The sequence below is a fragment of the Bos taurus genome, chromosome 18, assembly GCF_002263795.3.
Source record: "Bos taurus isolate L1 Dominette 01449 registration number 42190680 breed Hereford chromosome 18, ARS-UCD2.0, whole genome shotgun sequence".
In the NCBI taxonomy this organism is placed as follows: Eukaryota; Metazoa; Chordata; class Mammalia; order Artiodactyla; family Bovidae; genus Bos; species Bos taurus.
Window position 1 is genome coordinate 36,829,300 of NC_037345.1, and position 16,434 is coordinate 36,845,733.

General features: G+C 42.5%; 1 protein-coding gene across 4 annotated transcripts in view; it reads left to right on the forward strand.

Moving 5' to 3' along the window:
• Positions 1-16,434, forward strand: part of WWP2 (WW domain containing E3 ubiquitin protein ligase 2) — a 144,831-nt gene that overhangs the window by 3,344 nt on the left and 125,053 nt on the right. For all 4 annotated transcript variants that reach the window (XM_059876647.1, XM_005218541.3, NM_001083414.2 and 1 more), the window contains one exon: positions 14,832-14,916. In XM_059876647.1, coding sequence (XP_059732630.1) covers positions 14,832-14,916 — 85 coding nt within the window. Of the gene's footprint in view, positions 1-14,831; positions 14,917-16,434 lie in introns of those variants that run through there.

The following is a 16,434-nucleotide window of genomic DNA, read 5'->3' on the forward strand; positions in this document are numbered from 1 at the left end:
CTATGGCCTTAAAGTGGCTTTTAACCTCCAGTGTTGAGCAAGACCTAGTCCCAGCATTACCTCACCAATATAGATATGCTGTAACCTTGGACAGTGTCTACCTACACTACTTTATGACTTTTCCTCTTTCTTCAGTTTAAATTATTCAGTTTGCTTTACCTTGTGACTGCTTATCTCCACGGGCTGTAACTAGGTAGCAAGACTGAACTGTGACCTGGATCATGATTTTGAAATTAAACACCTGTGCTAAAGCTGTTCGTCCTCCTTTTCTTCGTGTTTACTAACATTTGCAAAAGTGGAATGAATTTCACAGATGTGGTGTTATTGGAGTGAATGTGTAAACTGGGCATTAACAGGAGTCAGAGTCGTTTTGGATTACAAGTAGGAAAAAAAAATACTTTTCTAATGAATAACGAGTTCAAGTTTTTGGAGTACTTGACAAACATTTAAAAATTGATTTTTGTGGCAGCCCTGTGAGTTAGGTTGGGAAGGTGTTATTTCCATCTCAGAATGAACAAACAGACCTGAGAGAGATGACTTGATTTTTTTTTTTTTTTGACAATTTTTTGCTTTTTCTTATCTTCTCATCTCTTTCTCCCTGCTAGACTGCAAATTCCTCAGGGGTAGAGTCCATATCTTATTTGACTTATTTAACTACTAATCTAGTTCCTGGCACGTTGTAGGCACTTGGTAAGTGTTTGGTAAATAAATGAGTTCCTGAAGGTCACAGACCTGTAAGTGGAGGACAAGATTTGAACCTGAGTCCTTGGTCTTCTCTTGTCAGATGTGCTTGCCATGTTCTGTTATTGCTACATGTGAAAATGATGGGCATGACATAAGGCTTGAGTTGGCTTCTCAGTCTCCTTCATTTAATGACTACTTTTCCAGTTGCAAAGAGTTTATGACAGCATCTCATTTAATCTTTACCGTGATCCTGTGAAGGTTGGAATTGTCCATATTCTGCAGAAGAAGAAACTGAGGCTTAGGGAAGTCCTTGGTTTCGAATCTGGAGTGAGTGACTGAGTAGGGACTCAGGCCCAGGCATTTTATCCTTCAGCGCATTCTTTTCCATTTATAGAAGCAACATAAAGTTTTATTTTAAAATATTTTTTCAAGTTTATAAAGGATGACATTTTAAGGGAAAGCTAGTACAGGTTATAGCGAAAATTGTGAACATGGAGTATAACTGAAGTTTAGAAAATCCTGTGCTATACTGTAGCTGCCTCTTCCTGGGAAAACACTTTTTCATTCAGTGAACATTTATAAGTGCCCACTCTGTGCCAGGCATTGTTTTAGAGTCACATTGTCCAGTGTGGTGGTCACTCTGCAGTGTTGAGCCCTGGAGTTAGGCTATGAATATAAAACACACACTATATTTTTGAAGTCTTAGTATGAAGAAAAAAGGCAAAATATTTAACTGACTTTTAAAAATATTATAATACATGGTAATGTAAATATAATATGAATATGTGCTACAAATGATAGTATTTAAAGTTTATTGGGTTAAAACAATAGGATTGAAATTTCCTTTGCTTTTATAAAATGCTTCCTGAAAAATTAAAAATTATAGTGCACAGTGCTATTCTGAGCACCAGGACTGTGTTACACAATGAAGGCAAAAACCCCTGTCCTTGTGGACCTTTAATTTTAGTGGTGAAAGGCACATGAGCAAAATAACCAAGTAAATGCACATTATGTTGTAATAAAGGAGGGAGGCAGAATGTGGAGTGTTGCCTGGCATTAAAATTTTATTTATTAATAAAGTAATAAATATTAGCTGTACCAGGTCTTAGTTGTGGCACTCAGATCCTTAGTTGCAGCCCATGGGAACTTTAGTTGTGGTATTTGAACTCTCAGTTGGGGCATGTGGGATCTAGTTCCCTGGCCAGGGATTGAACCTGGGCCTGCTGCATTGGGAGCTCAGAGGCTTAGCCATTGGACAACCCGGGAAGTCTTGGCATTGCAATTTTGAAGAGAGTGCTTAGGAAGTCTTCTGAGAAGGTAACAGTTGAGTGAATATCTGAAGGAGGTGAGAGGAGCCAAGTGGCTAAATGGGGACATAGTGGTCCAGACAGAGGGAAGAGCAAGCTCGAAAGCCCAAAGGATGGACCACCCTTGGCAGGTTGGTGGACTTGCCAGGAGACCAGTGTGATTGGAGTGGGTGGGTAAAGGGGAGGAATGAAGAGGATGAGGTCAGAGAGGCGCTGGGGGTAAAGGGAGAGATGGGCAGGTTGTGGGAACCTTGCAGACTGCTGTGAGGATGTTTGTTTTCACTCAGAGTGAGTTGGGGCCATTGGAGGATTTTGTGCAGTGGATTGGACACATTTCATCCTGTCTTTTAACAGACTCACTCTGGGTGCCTTGTGGAGAAAGCAAAGAGGAGTGAGGTAGAAGCAGGGAGACAAGTTTAGAGGCTCCTGCCGTGGTCCAGGTGAAGGATGGGTGGGTGGCAGTGATGGAGGTGGTCAGCAGCAGTTCGGCCTGGGTTTATTTTGAAGTACGCCTACAGCGGGGGTGGAGGCGATGTGAAAGGGAGAAAGGAGTCAAGGCAACGCAATCTGTGGTGTGAACACCTGGAAGAATGGAATTGCTACTAACTGAAACAGGACGTTTCAGACCACCTGACCTGCCTCTTGAGAAACCTATATGCAGATCAGGAAGCAACAGTTAGAACTGGACGTGGAACAACAGACTGGTTCCAAATAGGAAAAGGAGTCCATCAAGGCTGTATATTGTCACCCTGCTTATTTAACTTCTATGCAGAGTACATCATGAGAAATGCTGGGCTGGAAGAAGCACAAGCTGGAATCAAGATTGCCAGGAGAAATATCAATAACCTCAGATATGCAGATGACACCATCCTTATGGCAGAAAGTAAAGAGGAACTCAAAAGCCTCTTGATGAAAGTGAAAGAGGAGAGTGAAAAAGTTGGCTTAAAGCTCAACATTCAGAAAACGAAGATCATGGCATCTGGTCCCATCACTTCATAGCAAATAGATGGGGAAACAGTGGGAACAGTGTCAGACTTTATTTTTTCAGGCTCCAAAATCATTGCAGATGGTGACTGCAGCCATGAAATTAAAAGACGCTTGCTCCTTGGAAAGTAAGTTATGACCTCCCCTGTCCCTCCCTCTCTTTTTATGTGCTTGGTCTTTGTACGGATGGCCTTCGGCCAAGTTCAGTTCCATTTGATTGCTTTTCAAGATGGGTCTTTGGAGGATGGAAGGGAACTCAGTGGTGGACAGAGGAAAGAGGCCAAGAAAGAAGCATTGGTGCTGGAAAAGCATGAGACGGTGGGGGAAAGAGGAATCTTCTGAACAGACCTGTCTCATCCACTTCTTTCAAGAAGTGGTACAGAATGGATCTGTGCTTATGAATAAGAAGCTCTGCCTATTTCTACCTGTTGTTTTAAAAAAATATTTGTTCATTTATTTCGGGCTGTGCTGGGTCTTCAGTGCTGCACGGGCTTTTCCCCAGTTGCAGTGAGTGGGGGCTACTCTCTCGTTGGGGCGAGCATGGACTTCTTACTGTGGTGCCTTCTCTTGTTGTGGGGCATGCACTCGAGTGTGTAGCTTCAGTAGCTTCAGCTTTCAGGCTCTGGAGCACAGACTCTAATTACTTTGGCACAAGGTCTTAGATGCTCTGTGGCATGTGGCATCTTCCTGGACGAGCGATCAAACCAGTGTTTCCAGTACTGGCAGGTGGATTCTTTACCACTGAGGCACCAGGGAAGCCCTTCTACCTATTTTTTAATTAAAAATAAAATCTTAGTGCTGGTGAGTTGTCTTTGCTCTTCCCTACCTCATCTGCTGTGCAAGTTCTTCTGTCTCAAGATCAGTGTTCAGTGGTTCCTTGAGTCAAACCTGGGTCAAGAATTTCAGGAATCTCAGAGCTGGAATTTCAACATCAAGAACACATTTAGCTTGTAGTAATCCTTAAAGAGCACTTAGTAGTTATTTGCTGGCTGCTTTACCTGAACTCGTTTATTCCCTATGATCATCTTATAAGGTAAGCATTAAATGCTATCATTAGGTTCATGTCACAGACTAGGAAACTGAAATTTAGAGAGGATGAGAAGTAACTTGTCCAGTGCCACGTGATGGCTAGTGACTGATGAAGTAGTCTGTTTCCAAAAGATTTACTTACTGGTCTAAAATGTTCTTGCTGAAGTTGGGTGATAAGAATAATCAAGTACTTCAGACACTGTCACTTGCTAAATCTGATGTGTGGTTGCTTTCTCCTGCCAAGAGCTCTCTGAGGATTTATTTAATGGGGGTCTCTTAGATCAAGATATCTGAGTCCCAAAGGGCAGGAGCCTCATGGCATTCTGCATTTCCAGGGCCTGGCATAGACCCGGGGCTCACCAGGGGTCTGTGAACATGTGTTGAAAGACTGACCCTGGCTCAGGACTGGTTGGGTTGAATCAAAGGGGTTTGGAAGAGGTATGGTCAGAAGGCCAGATGCCCTCTTGCTGGAGGTGCCCTTGACAGTTATAGTCCCCTGCCGTGACCCCTGCAGATACCAAATCTGCCATTGCTAAGTGAGAAGTGTCAGTTACTCAGTAGTATTTGACTCTTTATGAACCCATGCTTAAAGAATCAACCTATCCTGGGAATTCTAGTGGTTGGGACTGGCACTTTCACTGTGGCGGTCCACGTTCAATCCCTGGTCAGGGAAGCGAGATCCTGCAAGTCGTGCAGACCAGCCAACTGCAGCAACGTAAGAATCAACCCGTCCTAATAACACAAACATTGAGTTGTCCATTGGCTGATGAATGGGTAAACAAAATGCGGTCTGTTCTTACAAATGGAATGTTACTCAGCTAGAAAAGAAATGAAATACTGATACCTGCTACAGTGTGGGGAACCTTGAAAACATTATGCTAATGAAAGAAACCAGATGTAAAAGACTACATATTGTTTGATTTCATTTATTTGAAATATCCAGGATAGGCAGATCCAGAGAGACAGAAGAGGTTAGTGGTTAGGGACAGGGGAGCACAGATGAGTGAGAAGTGACTATTGGTTTCTTTTGGGGTGATGGAAATGTTCCAGAATTCAATAGTGGTGATGGTTGTACAACTCTCTGAATATACCAAAGCTCACCAAATTGTATGCTTTAAAAGGGTGAACTTATGGTGCCTGAACTATATTTCAAAAAAAACAAAGAGTCAGCCATGTATTTTCACCTCTATTCTGTCCAGGTCAAGTCAAGAATTGTTTTTCTACTTTAATTGCACTGAGTCTTCGGTGTGGCACTTGGTCTTCTGTTGCTCTGGAGCATGAGCTCAGTAGTTGCCCTGAGGCCTGTGAGATCTTAGTCCCCCCACCAGGAATTGAATCCGTGCCCCCAGCAGTGAAAGTGCAGAGTCCTACCTCTGGATTGCCAGGGGATTCTGCAGTCACATCTCTTACCACTATTATCCTCCTCTTTCTCTGCCCTCCAGCAGCACTGGCCCCCTTTTGTTCCTTACACTCTAAAGAATCTTGGTACAGTTTGGTACAATCTCAAGAGCTTTTGTTCTTGCCCTTTTATCTGCCTGGAATGTTCTTTATTTGGTTGCTTTGGGTCTTAGTTGCATCATGCAGTATCTTTTGTTGCTGTGCACAGACTCTCTAGTTGTGGTGTTTGGGCTCAGTAGTTGCGAAGCTCTGGCTTAGTTGCTCCTTGCCATGGGAGATCCCTGCATAACAAGGCGGTTTCTTAACCACTGGACCACTCGGGAAGCCCCTGTCTGCTTGGCATGTTCTAAGGCAGATACCCTCAGTTTCCTTCTTCAGACCTTTGCTCGGAAGGGAAAATCCCCTTCTAAATGAGACTTGGCTTGTCTGCAACCTTTAAAATCTTACTTCCAGCTCCTACCACCAAATCCCTGTGTTCCTTCACTGCTTTGTTTTCCCCTTCTCTAGTTCTCTTGTTTGTTTCCTATTTGACGTCGCCTCCCCACACACGCCATTTCCCTCAGTACCCATCTTTTACTGTATAAAGAAGCCAGTGGGTGGAGCTTCATTTATTCCTTCTCTCATGCTCTTTCCTGGTAGCTTAGTGGTAAAGACTCTGTCTGCAGTGCAGATGACACAGGAGACTCGGTTTCATCCTTGGGTCAGGAAGATCCCCTGGAGGAGGAAATGGCAACTCACTCCAGTATTCTTGCCAGGAAAATTCCACAGACAGAGGAGCCTGGCTGGCTACAGTCCATGGGGTTGCAAAGAGTCGGACATGACTGGGCATTCACGCGTGCGCACGTGTACACGCAGACGCACGCACGCACGCTCTTTCCTATGTGTAGATATGAGTCTCTGACCTATATAATTTTCCTTCTTTCTAAGGAACTTCTTTTCAACAGTTTTTGCATAGCAGGTTTTTGTTTGAGAATATCATTTTTTCTCCTTTGAACGGTAACTTCATTGGATGGAAAATTCTAGGTTGGTGGGTTTTTCCTTTTAACACTGTAAATATCCCATTGCATTCTCTTCTTTCTTGTTTTTTAAGTTTCTTTTTTGATTTTTGTATTTTTAGTCAAATTGACTTTGGTATTTTTGGTTCTTATGAGCTTCCTGGATCTGTGGTTTGGTGTATATCGTTAATTTTAGGAAATTATTGGCCATGTTACTTCAGATATTTCTTTTGCTCCATTCTCTCTTCTTCTGGTATTTTAGTTATGTGTATTTTATACCCTTTAAAATTGTCCCACAGTTCTTAGCAGTTTCTGTTTTTTCTTTTTTCATTAATTCTGTTTTTTCTTTTTGCATTTTAGTTTGGAATGTTTCTGTTAATTTATTTCCAAGCTTACTGATTCTTTCCTCAGCAACGTCCAGGCCTTTTTCATTTCTGTTACTGTGTTCTGCATTTTATTTGTATTCTTTCTTAGAGCTTCCATGTCTCTGCTTACTATTGCCTACCCCTCTGTTTTTAATGTTGTCAGCTTTTTCCATTAGAGCTCTTAAGATATTAATAATGGTTATTCTAAATTCCCTGTCTGATCATTTGAAAATGTATGTCATATCTGAGTCTAATTCTGATGCTTGCTTTGTCTCTTCACACTATTTTTTCTTGCCTTTTAGTATAGCTTATAGTTTCTAGTTGAAAGCCAGGCATGATGTATTAGATAATAAGACCTGGGGTGAGTGAACAGGCTTTTATCTAGTTGGGCGTTTTGTGTAATCTGGCTTGGAGTTGGCTTGTATTTAATGATTAAAGTAATTGAAGGTACCTGAAGCTCATATTCAGAGAAGGCAATGGCACCCCACTCCAGTACTCTTGCCTGGAAAATCTCATGGACGGAGGAGCCTGGTAGGCTGCAGTCCATGGGGTCGCTAAGAGTTGGACACAACTGAGCGACTTCACTTTCACTTTTCACTTACATGCACTGGAGAAGGAAATGGCAACCCACTCCAGTGTTGTTGCCTGGAGAATCCCAGGGACGGGGGAGCCTGGTGGACTGCCGTCTGTGGGGTCGCACAGAGTCGGACACGACTGAAGATACTTAGCAGCAGCAGCAGTTCATATTATGCTAGTATCCTTGTTTTTGCTTCCCTTGTGTCCTCCTAAGAACTTTTTCTTAAGTAGAGTGTATACCTTTTAGCTCTAATATTTTGGACCCTTGATACAGTGGCAGAATGTGGGGGAGGGAAAGCATTTTATAATTTTAGGGTTGAATCTCGTTTTTTGTTGGTGCTGGGCTGCGTGACTTGTGGGATTTTACTTCCCTGACCTGGGCCCTTGGCAGTGAGAGCGCAGAGTCCTAACCACTGGACTACCAGGGAATTCCTTAAATCTGAGTCTCTTAATGGGTCTCTGTCCCTGGGCTGTGACCTTTACAAGTGTTTAATTAATTAGTTAATTATTCATTCATTTGGCTATGTCTGCTCTTAGTTGCAGCACTCAGGATCTTTAGTTGCAGCGTGTGGTTCTAGTTCCCTGACCAGGCTTTGGACGCAGGCCTACCTACCTGCATTGGGAATGTGGAGTCCAAGCGATTGGACTCCCAGGGGAGTCCCTAAATACAGTTTTTATGAAATAACACTTTCCTTTATGTATGATATACTTTTATATTTTCTACTGTTATTTTATATTTTATTTTAAAAAGTGCTTGTTGAGGTTTATGTAGAGGTGAAGTTCAGAAGACAATGTTTTTTATTTTTTAAGAAAATGTGGGTAGATCTACCACACTTAGTTCCAGCTCCCCTGTTTGTCTCCCAATAAATCCATCACTCCCTTGAATAATGAAATTCTTTGTGCATCTATAACCTTTGGTGATATTTTAGCATGTTCTCCCTCCTCCCTCTGCCTGTCCCACATTTATGCTAACTCAGTTTTCTTGGAATGACTTGAATACAAATACTTTCATCACTATTAGCAGGGGAAAAATTTATTTGAGCATGTAAAGAGTCATTTAGTTGTGTTGCTTAGACAGGCGAAGTGTAAAATCTGGATCTCAGGTTTCATAAACTTCCTAAAGTGGGTGTTAGGAGTTTGGACCTCATGCCCATTGGAACCATGTCCAACATGGGGCTCTGAGACAGAAATCATAGGTACTTTGGGGTAGGATCTGACTTCTTTCAATAGTGATGGTTATTTGTATTTATACATGGATTGGAAAGGTTCAATTCAAGACCTACCTTGTAGTGTCAGGGTGATATCTTGCTAATGGATTTGGAGAGACAGACAAAGCCCTGCATGAATAACATGAGTTATTGTGAGTAAACAGTGACTGTAATTATGAAAGATGTTAGAGAAAGAAAACATGGTAGTTTTATCTATTTCTACTGCTTTTCCTGTTGGTTTTGTTCTGAGCTACCTTTGGAATTTATCTGATTGATTTTGTTTTCAGGCCATGAAGTATAGATCAAGAGGTTTGGTCTTCCTCGCATTTAACAGAACATGTGAGGGCTTTGAGTTTCATCCTCCAGAATTCTCTCGAGTTCCGTCCAAAGGCTAAAAACAGCTAAAGCTCAGGGAGAACAAGCTAGTTTAAAAATTATACTCAGTCGAGTTGCTTTAGGAGAAAACAAGTCCTAGTAGATGTAAAGATTTTTAAATTATTCTTTTTTTTTTTAAAAGTCTACAAATAATGGATTTCCAACTTTTAGTGCTTGAACCTCTGTTACTGAAAGCCCTGAGGCTTAATTTACAATCATTAATCTTTCCTTCATTACTCAAGATATCATCTTTTTTTTTCTCTCTCTTTTAAAGTTACTGTTAAATTATGAAAAAAGAACAAACATATGAAGTGGTTCAGAGAAAAAGATAACAGTCATAAAAGCCACCATCTGGATTGAATGAATATTAACATTTTGCCATATTTGCTTCAGTATTTTTTCCTTTAAAGAATGAAATGTGGCAGATACAGTTGAAGCTCCCTTGGTCTCTCTCTGTTCGCGCCAGTTGCCTTGCTCCCTCCTCTGCTCCCCAGAGGTAACTGCTGTCCTCAGCTTGGTGTGGCCCCTTCGAGTCCATGCTTCTGTACTTTTATTCCCTTATGTGTGTCCACAACAGTCAACGCACTTGTTTTGTGTAGGTTCAAATGCATACCAATGGCATTGTCCTATTGGTATGCTGATACTTTTTTTTTTCTTTTTAGTTCTAGTATTATAGTTTGGTGTTTGTGTGTAGGCTGAAATCCTACAGTTCAAGAAATCTATAGCATCGCATTTTATAACTATTTCACAATGTATTCATTCCTCTCACTGTTGGGCATTTGGGTTATTTACAAATGTTTGCTGTTATGAATATTACCATGTTGAACATTTTAAACATGGTTTCTTCTGCATTGGTTGGGGGATTTTCCCCCAGCAAATACCTACGGGTGGAATCCTGGGAGGTACAGTTATTGTTGTTGTTGTTCAGTCTCACAGTCGGGTCCGACTCTCTGCGACCCCATGGACTGCCGCACTCCTGGCTTCCCTGTCCTTTACCATCTCCCAGAGCTTGCTCAGACTCATGTCCATCGAGTCGGTGACACCATCCAACCATCTCATGCTCTGTCATCCCCTTCTCCTCCTGCCTTCAATCTTTCCCAGCATCAGGGTCTTTTCTAATGAACTGACTCTTTACATCAGGGGGCCAAAGTATTGGAGCTTCCACCTTCAGCATCAGTCCTTCCAGTGAATATTCAGGGGGCATCTTTAACTCAGTCAGAGGTTGCCAGATACCACCTAATTTTCATTGCTTCCAGAAGTATGGATGGAAGGAGTTGTCATTAACTGAGACACAGAACAGGATTGAGGGCAAATGTCAGAAGCTCAGTTTTGTCAATGGGCAAGAGAACCTGAGGTTCAAGGGTGAGGTTCATACTGGACACACCCATTGGGGATTGTCCACAAAGAGATGGTAGCTGAAACCATGAGATGTGCTGAGATAACCAAGGGGAGATGTGTAAGGGCTAAGCTATTGGACACACAGGTGGTTGAAGGTTCAGGAGCGGAGAAGAAGCCAATGAAGGAGGCTGAGAAAAAGCAGCCTGAGAGGCAGGAAGAGAATCAAGCGGTGGTGTCCTGGAAGAGACCAGAGGAGAAAGCATTTCAAGGAAGAAAGAGTCAACCATCCATTGTGTCTGAAGCTGCCAATAGGTCATCTAAGACAAGGATCGAAAATTCACTATTGGATTTAGTACCATGGATGTCTGGTTTCCAGAAGTCTTGATAAGAATAGTTGCAGTATTATATTCCTGTATGTTACCCATAACGTTCCAGAAGTTTCCACTGCTGCTTTACATTTAAGATCGAAGTAAACATGCCTGTTACAGACTAGTCTAGAAGAACAACTGGCCCCTTAAAATTTCTTTTGGACTGGGTATATCTCATAAAGAAGGCAAATGGTTTTGTTTTGTTTTTGCTAAAATCTTGAAGCATAGAATTCATCTGTGGAAAATGTCAAAGTCAATGTGACTTAGCTGTAGCTACATTTAATTCTCATACAAAGGACTTCCATTCTTAGAATAATATGGTGCATTCATAACCACATTTTAAGGTTAAACAGCTCTTCAGAAGAGGGAGTTAAGAGGAGAGATCAGATACAAATAGAATGAAAGAAGGTACAAATGATGTTGAATGGAATAGGAATTTCATAGTGTTCTTTTTTTAAATTGGGGTATAATTGCTTTACAGTGTTATATTAGTTTCTGCTGTACAACGAAGTGAACCAGCTTTATGTATACATGTATCCTCTCCCTCTTAGACCCCCTCCATCCCAATACTTTGGCCATATGATGCAAAGAACTGACTCATTAGAAAAGACCTTGACGCTGGGAAAGATTGAGGGCAGAAGGAGAAGGGGACGACAGAGGGTGAGATGGTTGGGTGACACCACCAACTCAATAGACATGAGTTTGAGCAAGCTCCGGGAGTTGGTGATGGACAGGGAAGCCTGGCGTGGTGCAGTACATTGGGTTGCAGAGTCAGACACGACTGAGCGACTGGACTGAACTGACTGATCTCAGCCATGTAGGTCGGCACAAAGCACTGAGCTGAACTCCCTGTACTGTATAGGAGGTTCCCACTAGCTATCTATTTTACACATAGTAGTGTATCAATTCCAGTCTCCCAGCTCATCCCTCCCCCACCCCATGTCCGCACATCTGTTCTGTATGTCCCGTCTCTGTTCCTGCCTTACAAATAGGTTCATCTGTACCATTTGTCTAGATTCCATATATATGCATTAATATACAATATTTGTTTTTGTCTTTCAGCCCTACTTCACTCTGTATGACAGCCTCTAGGTCCATCTATGTCTCTACAAATTGAATATTACTCAGCCAGAAAAAGGAATGAAATTGGGTCATAGTGGGTGTTTTTTGTTTTTTAAATAAGATTTATTTGTTTGTTTTTGGTTGTCCTCGGTCTTCCTTGCTGCACACGGGCTGCACAGGAGTGAGCAGGGGCTGTTCTTCATTGTGGACCACCAGGGAAGCCCTGGTCATAGTGTTTTTACAGTAGCTGTTCTTGGGTGTGATCCTCAGGGCCCTGGTGGCCCCTCACGACTTTTAGGGTTTTGCAGGGTCAAAACTGTTCTCATGATAACTTTGCCTTCTTTCACTGTGACACATCTGCACTCATGGTGCGAAAGCAAAGGTCAGTGAACATGTTGGTGCCCCAATGTAAATCAGGGCAGTGTGCCCAGCCCGGGCCACTGTCACTGTGTTCCTCACCACGGCCCACTCAGTAAAGAGGAAAGAAAAAGCCAGTTTCACTTGAAAATGTGCTTGATGAAGCAGTAAAATGACTAATATTCTGTGTGATGAAAATGGAAAATATGCCTAAAACACCTTTTCCTGTGTACTGCAGTATAATGGCTGTGTTGAGAAAAAGCACTTGTGTGACTGCTTGAATAGAGAGCTGAATTATATAGTTGCTTTTCTCATGAAATAACATTTTTGCTTTATAAAAAAATCAACAGAAACTAATGTTAATAGATTTGGGTGTTTGGCAGACATTTTCCTGAAGATGAATGAAGTGAGCCTGTCACTTCAAAGAAAACAACTGACAGTACTTTTTGCCAACAATAAAATATGAGTTTTAAGTGAAAATTAGAAATTTTGGAACCCTTACATCTACCACAAAGAGCTTGAAAGCTTCCCAATACTCAAAACCTTGTCTGATGAGATCAGCGGTGACATTCACAAATGGAACTTTTTTGTATAGAGATTGATGAAACATGTCAACATTTGGACTATCTGTAGACCTCAGTGAACCAATATTTTCCAAATGATGATGTTTATGCAATTATATATGAGTAGAAAGATCCATTCAGAAGGCAAGATAGACTTCTGCTTCTAGCCAAGATGAAGCAACGGGTATGCCTTATGGCTGATGTTGTCAATTAAGAATTATTTCCTACCAGGGTCCAGCCCCGGGTCCAGGGATTCCCTCAGGATGACAGCGTTGGCAATTTAGAATAGATTAATTAGAGATATAAAGAGTGGTTAAATAGGGATAGCTCAGTGAGAAAATTCAGTGGAGAAAAGAGGCTGAATAACTTGGTTTATGTGGAAAACCAATAAAACTCCAAGACAAGGAGTTTGCGTCACCTACGTAGGCCGCAGGCGTCCTCCCGTTCTCCTGAAGGAGAGGAAACACTAAGGCCTCCCCGTTCAGATCTTAGAAGCCCAGGCAAAATTAGTAGGCTTGATGAGCTTCCACGCTCCAGATGGGAATTCAGCCAGAAGGTGAGAGAAAGAATGACATGGGGATACCAAGCTTCGGTGAGCAAGGCCCGTAGCTTTATTTTCCACAGGGGCTTTTATACCCTAAGTTGCACATAGAGGATAATAGGGGATGTGAAATCATGCAAAGTCAGCAGTCTTTGATCCTTATCGAAACCAGGATTTCTTTTCTGCAAACTTATCGTATACAAATGGTTTAGGTGATTTACATCATCTTCTGGCCAGAAGGCCTGTTAACATTTTATGACTCTGACAAAGGTTTGTCAACCATAAGACTTATTTTCTCTAAGAGTAATTATTTTAAAGTTTGGCGCCATCCTCCCGAAGGTGTTAGATAAAGTTGCATTCCTATAGGGCAAAGGTGCAATGGGTTTACAACAAAGGAAATAATTTATTACCTTAAGGGTCTAAAGTTGTTAACACCAAGGCCACTACTTTTTTTTTTCTACATACCAACTATATTAATTAATACACTTCCAAGGATACAATACAGGGGATGTGGAAACATGGCAGCAAGCATTGGCTCAACAATGAAATCTTCTACTAGTTTTATTCTGACAATTTCTAACTCTCCGAGAGGCTCTATACTATTTGAATATCTTAAGCTTCCCGTGCCTTTCACGGTTGGGAGACTGTAAACAATCGTCTTCATAGCTGTAGGAGTCCGGGTAAGCCTGTTAGGCAAGTTAGCCATCTCAGGGGTTTGTGAACTAAAACACTCTTGTCACGCCCAGGAACTTTATTAACTGGAGCTGTAAGTTAACTCTTTTTCGGTGAGAGAGATGGTGGTGGGGGACAGCCCCCCGTAAAGTCAGAGGTGTAGGTGAGAGCACAAAGCAGTAAAGTAGGCAGACTCTGGTTTTGGGGTAGATGCTCAGGCAGGCCCAGAGGGGCACCCCTCAAGTTCTGGCTCGCCTTGCCCCCCAGGACTCTCCCACATGACCTTGTTACGGGTGGGGACTCCCATGCTGGCTCCCGGCAATTTCCCGTGCTCATTGGCCTGGTTCATGAGCACATGCAGGTGAGCACAGCGTGGTCGACTGAGTAACTGTGGGGTTTTGGAATTGGAAGATGTAGGTTGAATCCTGGCCTGTCATTTCCTTGTCCAACAAGCACACTTATTGGTGTATCTTCTTTAGAGAAATGTTTATTAAAGCCTCTGTCCACTTATTTATTTTTGGCTGCACTGGATCTTTGTTGTGACATGGGCTTTCTCTAGTTATGTCCTGGGCTTTCTCCAGTTGTGGCAGGCAGGTTTTCCTTGTGGACCACGGACTCTAGAGCTCGCGGGGTCAGTAGTTGTGGTGTGTGGGCTTAGCTGCCCTGCAGCATGTGGGATCTTAGTTCCCCTACTTTTTTTTTTTTTAATTGTTGAACTGTAACTTTATTTTTAGAGATATTATTTTAGGCTCTCCCTCCTTAAGACTCGGATGTAGCAGTCCTGTGTCTTACTCAGCTCATCCAAGTTATGCCCAGATTCAGTAGTCATCGCAAGAGAGACAGACAGACATCACTCGGCCGGAAGCAGCATGGCTGCTGATGGCTGCAGTTGTTTGAATGTTGTGATTTTCCTTCTTCTGTCTCTTTAAACTCAGATATTAAAATTGAGCTCAGTTCCTTAGTCTCTTATTAGATGTCCTCTAAACCTGCTGCTGTATTTGTCTTTCAGTGTCCTGGTGATGACATGGCATCTGCCAGCTCCAGCCGGGCAGGGGTGGCCCTGCCTTTTGAGAAGTCTCAGCTTATCCTGAAAGGTGAGTGGCATGGTATGAAGTTTATTATTTAAGGTCCAGCCCCATCCATCTTTGGGAAAGAGGTGGAATTATACCACATCTTGGCTTACGAGCAAAACTATTCATTTTTACAGGGTTGTCATGTTATAGCTGGAATTCTTAATTTTTTGTAAAATTAAAACATTTTTTTGGCTGTACCATGTAGCATGTAGGGTCTTAGTTCCCTGACCAGGGATTAAATGTGTACCCCCTGCATTGGAACTGTGGAGTCTTAAGCGCTGAATTCCCATGGAAGTACCCTAAAGTTGGAATTCTTGCAGAGGAAGGAAAAAAGGAACTTTTTGGAAGAATTATACAAAATGGCAGTTCCTTCCCTTCCGAGGGCTCTTTTCTATGTACGCTCATCCCCTTGGTGAGTTCATCCAACCATATCACTTTAAGATGTCACCAATAATAAGATTACTGCCACATTTGTACTTCCAGCCTGGCCTTGTTTCTGACCTCTAGGTTTGTATATCCAGTAGCCCATTTGTCATCTCCTCCTGAATGCTTAGTAAACATCCAAAATGTGACATGCCTGGAACTGATCTCCTGATTTCTTTTTTCCCTCAAAATCCTGTATTCAGCAAATCTGCTTGTGTCTACCCTCAAGACAGGGGCCATGTTCAGCCACTTCTCACCACCCCCACCGTCCCACCAGCTGGCATCATCTCCACCTAAGATTAAGGCAGAGGCCTCCCAACCCGGCTTCCTGCTGCTTCCCCTTGCCCCACTTCATTCTGTTGATCACACAACAACCTGTGATCTCCTTAAAATGGAAGCCAGCTCCTGTCCCTCCTCTGCTCAAACATATCAAGGACTGCCTCCCTCATTCAGTGTACAAGTTGAAGGTCCCACGTGATATGGCCCCTGCCACTCCTCATTTCCTGTTCCTCGTTTACTCTGCTCTGGCTAGACGCACAGGTCCACGTGGACCTCCCTTGCTATTCATTGCCCCTGCCAGACACGCTCCCACCCCTAGGCCTTTGCACTTGCTGTCCTCTCTGAGTGAAATAACCATTTTGACTCAGTTATCTACCTCGTCTACATCCTTACTTTCTGCAGGTCTTTACTCCAGAGTCACCCTATTCAACTAGGCCTTCCCTGACTCCTCCATCTGAAAACCCCCTACCTTGATTTCTTCATGTCTCTCCTCTTTTTGCTACTTTATCTTTTTCTTCTCAGCCCCTGGTAGTATTTAACACTCTACCTATTTTATTTTTTTACAATTACTCATTTATTTGGCTGCACAGGATCTTAGTTGTGGCACTCGGGAGAAGAATTAGAGTGAACTGCCAGGGTTTTGAATTTGAGATTACAGCTTGTACTGCCTTATCTAATAATTAGCAGGACTAGGTCAAAACAGAGGCCTGCCCATGGAAACCTGCAATATCCTGAGGTCCCTGTTTTTGGGCCATGTTATTCAGGAACACAACACACTTACTTCTGAAGGTTTCTCTATTGCCTTTCCCTGGTGTGTATTTTCTTACTAGTGTGGCG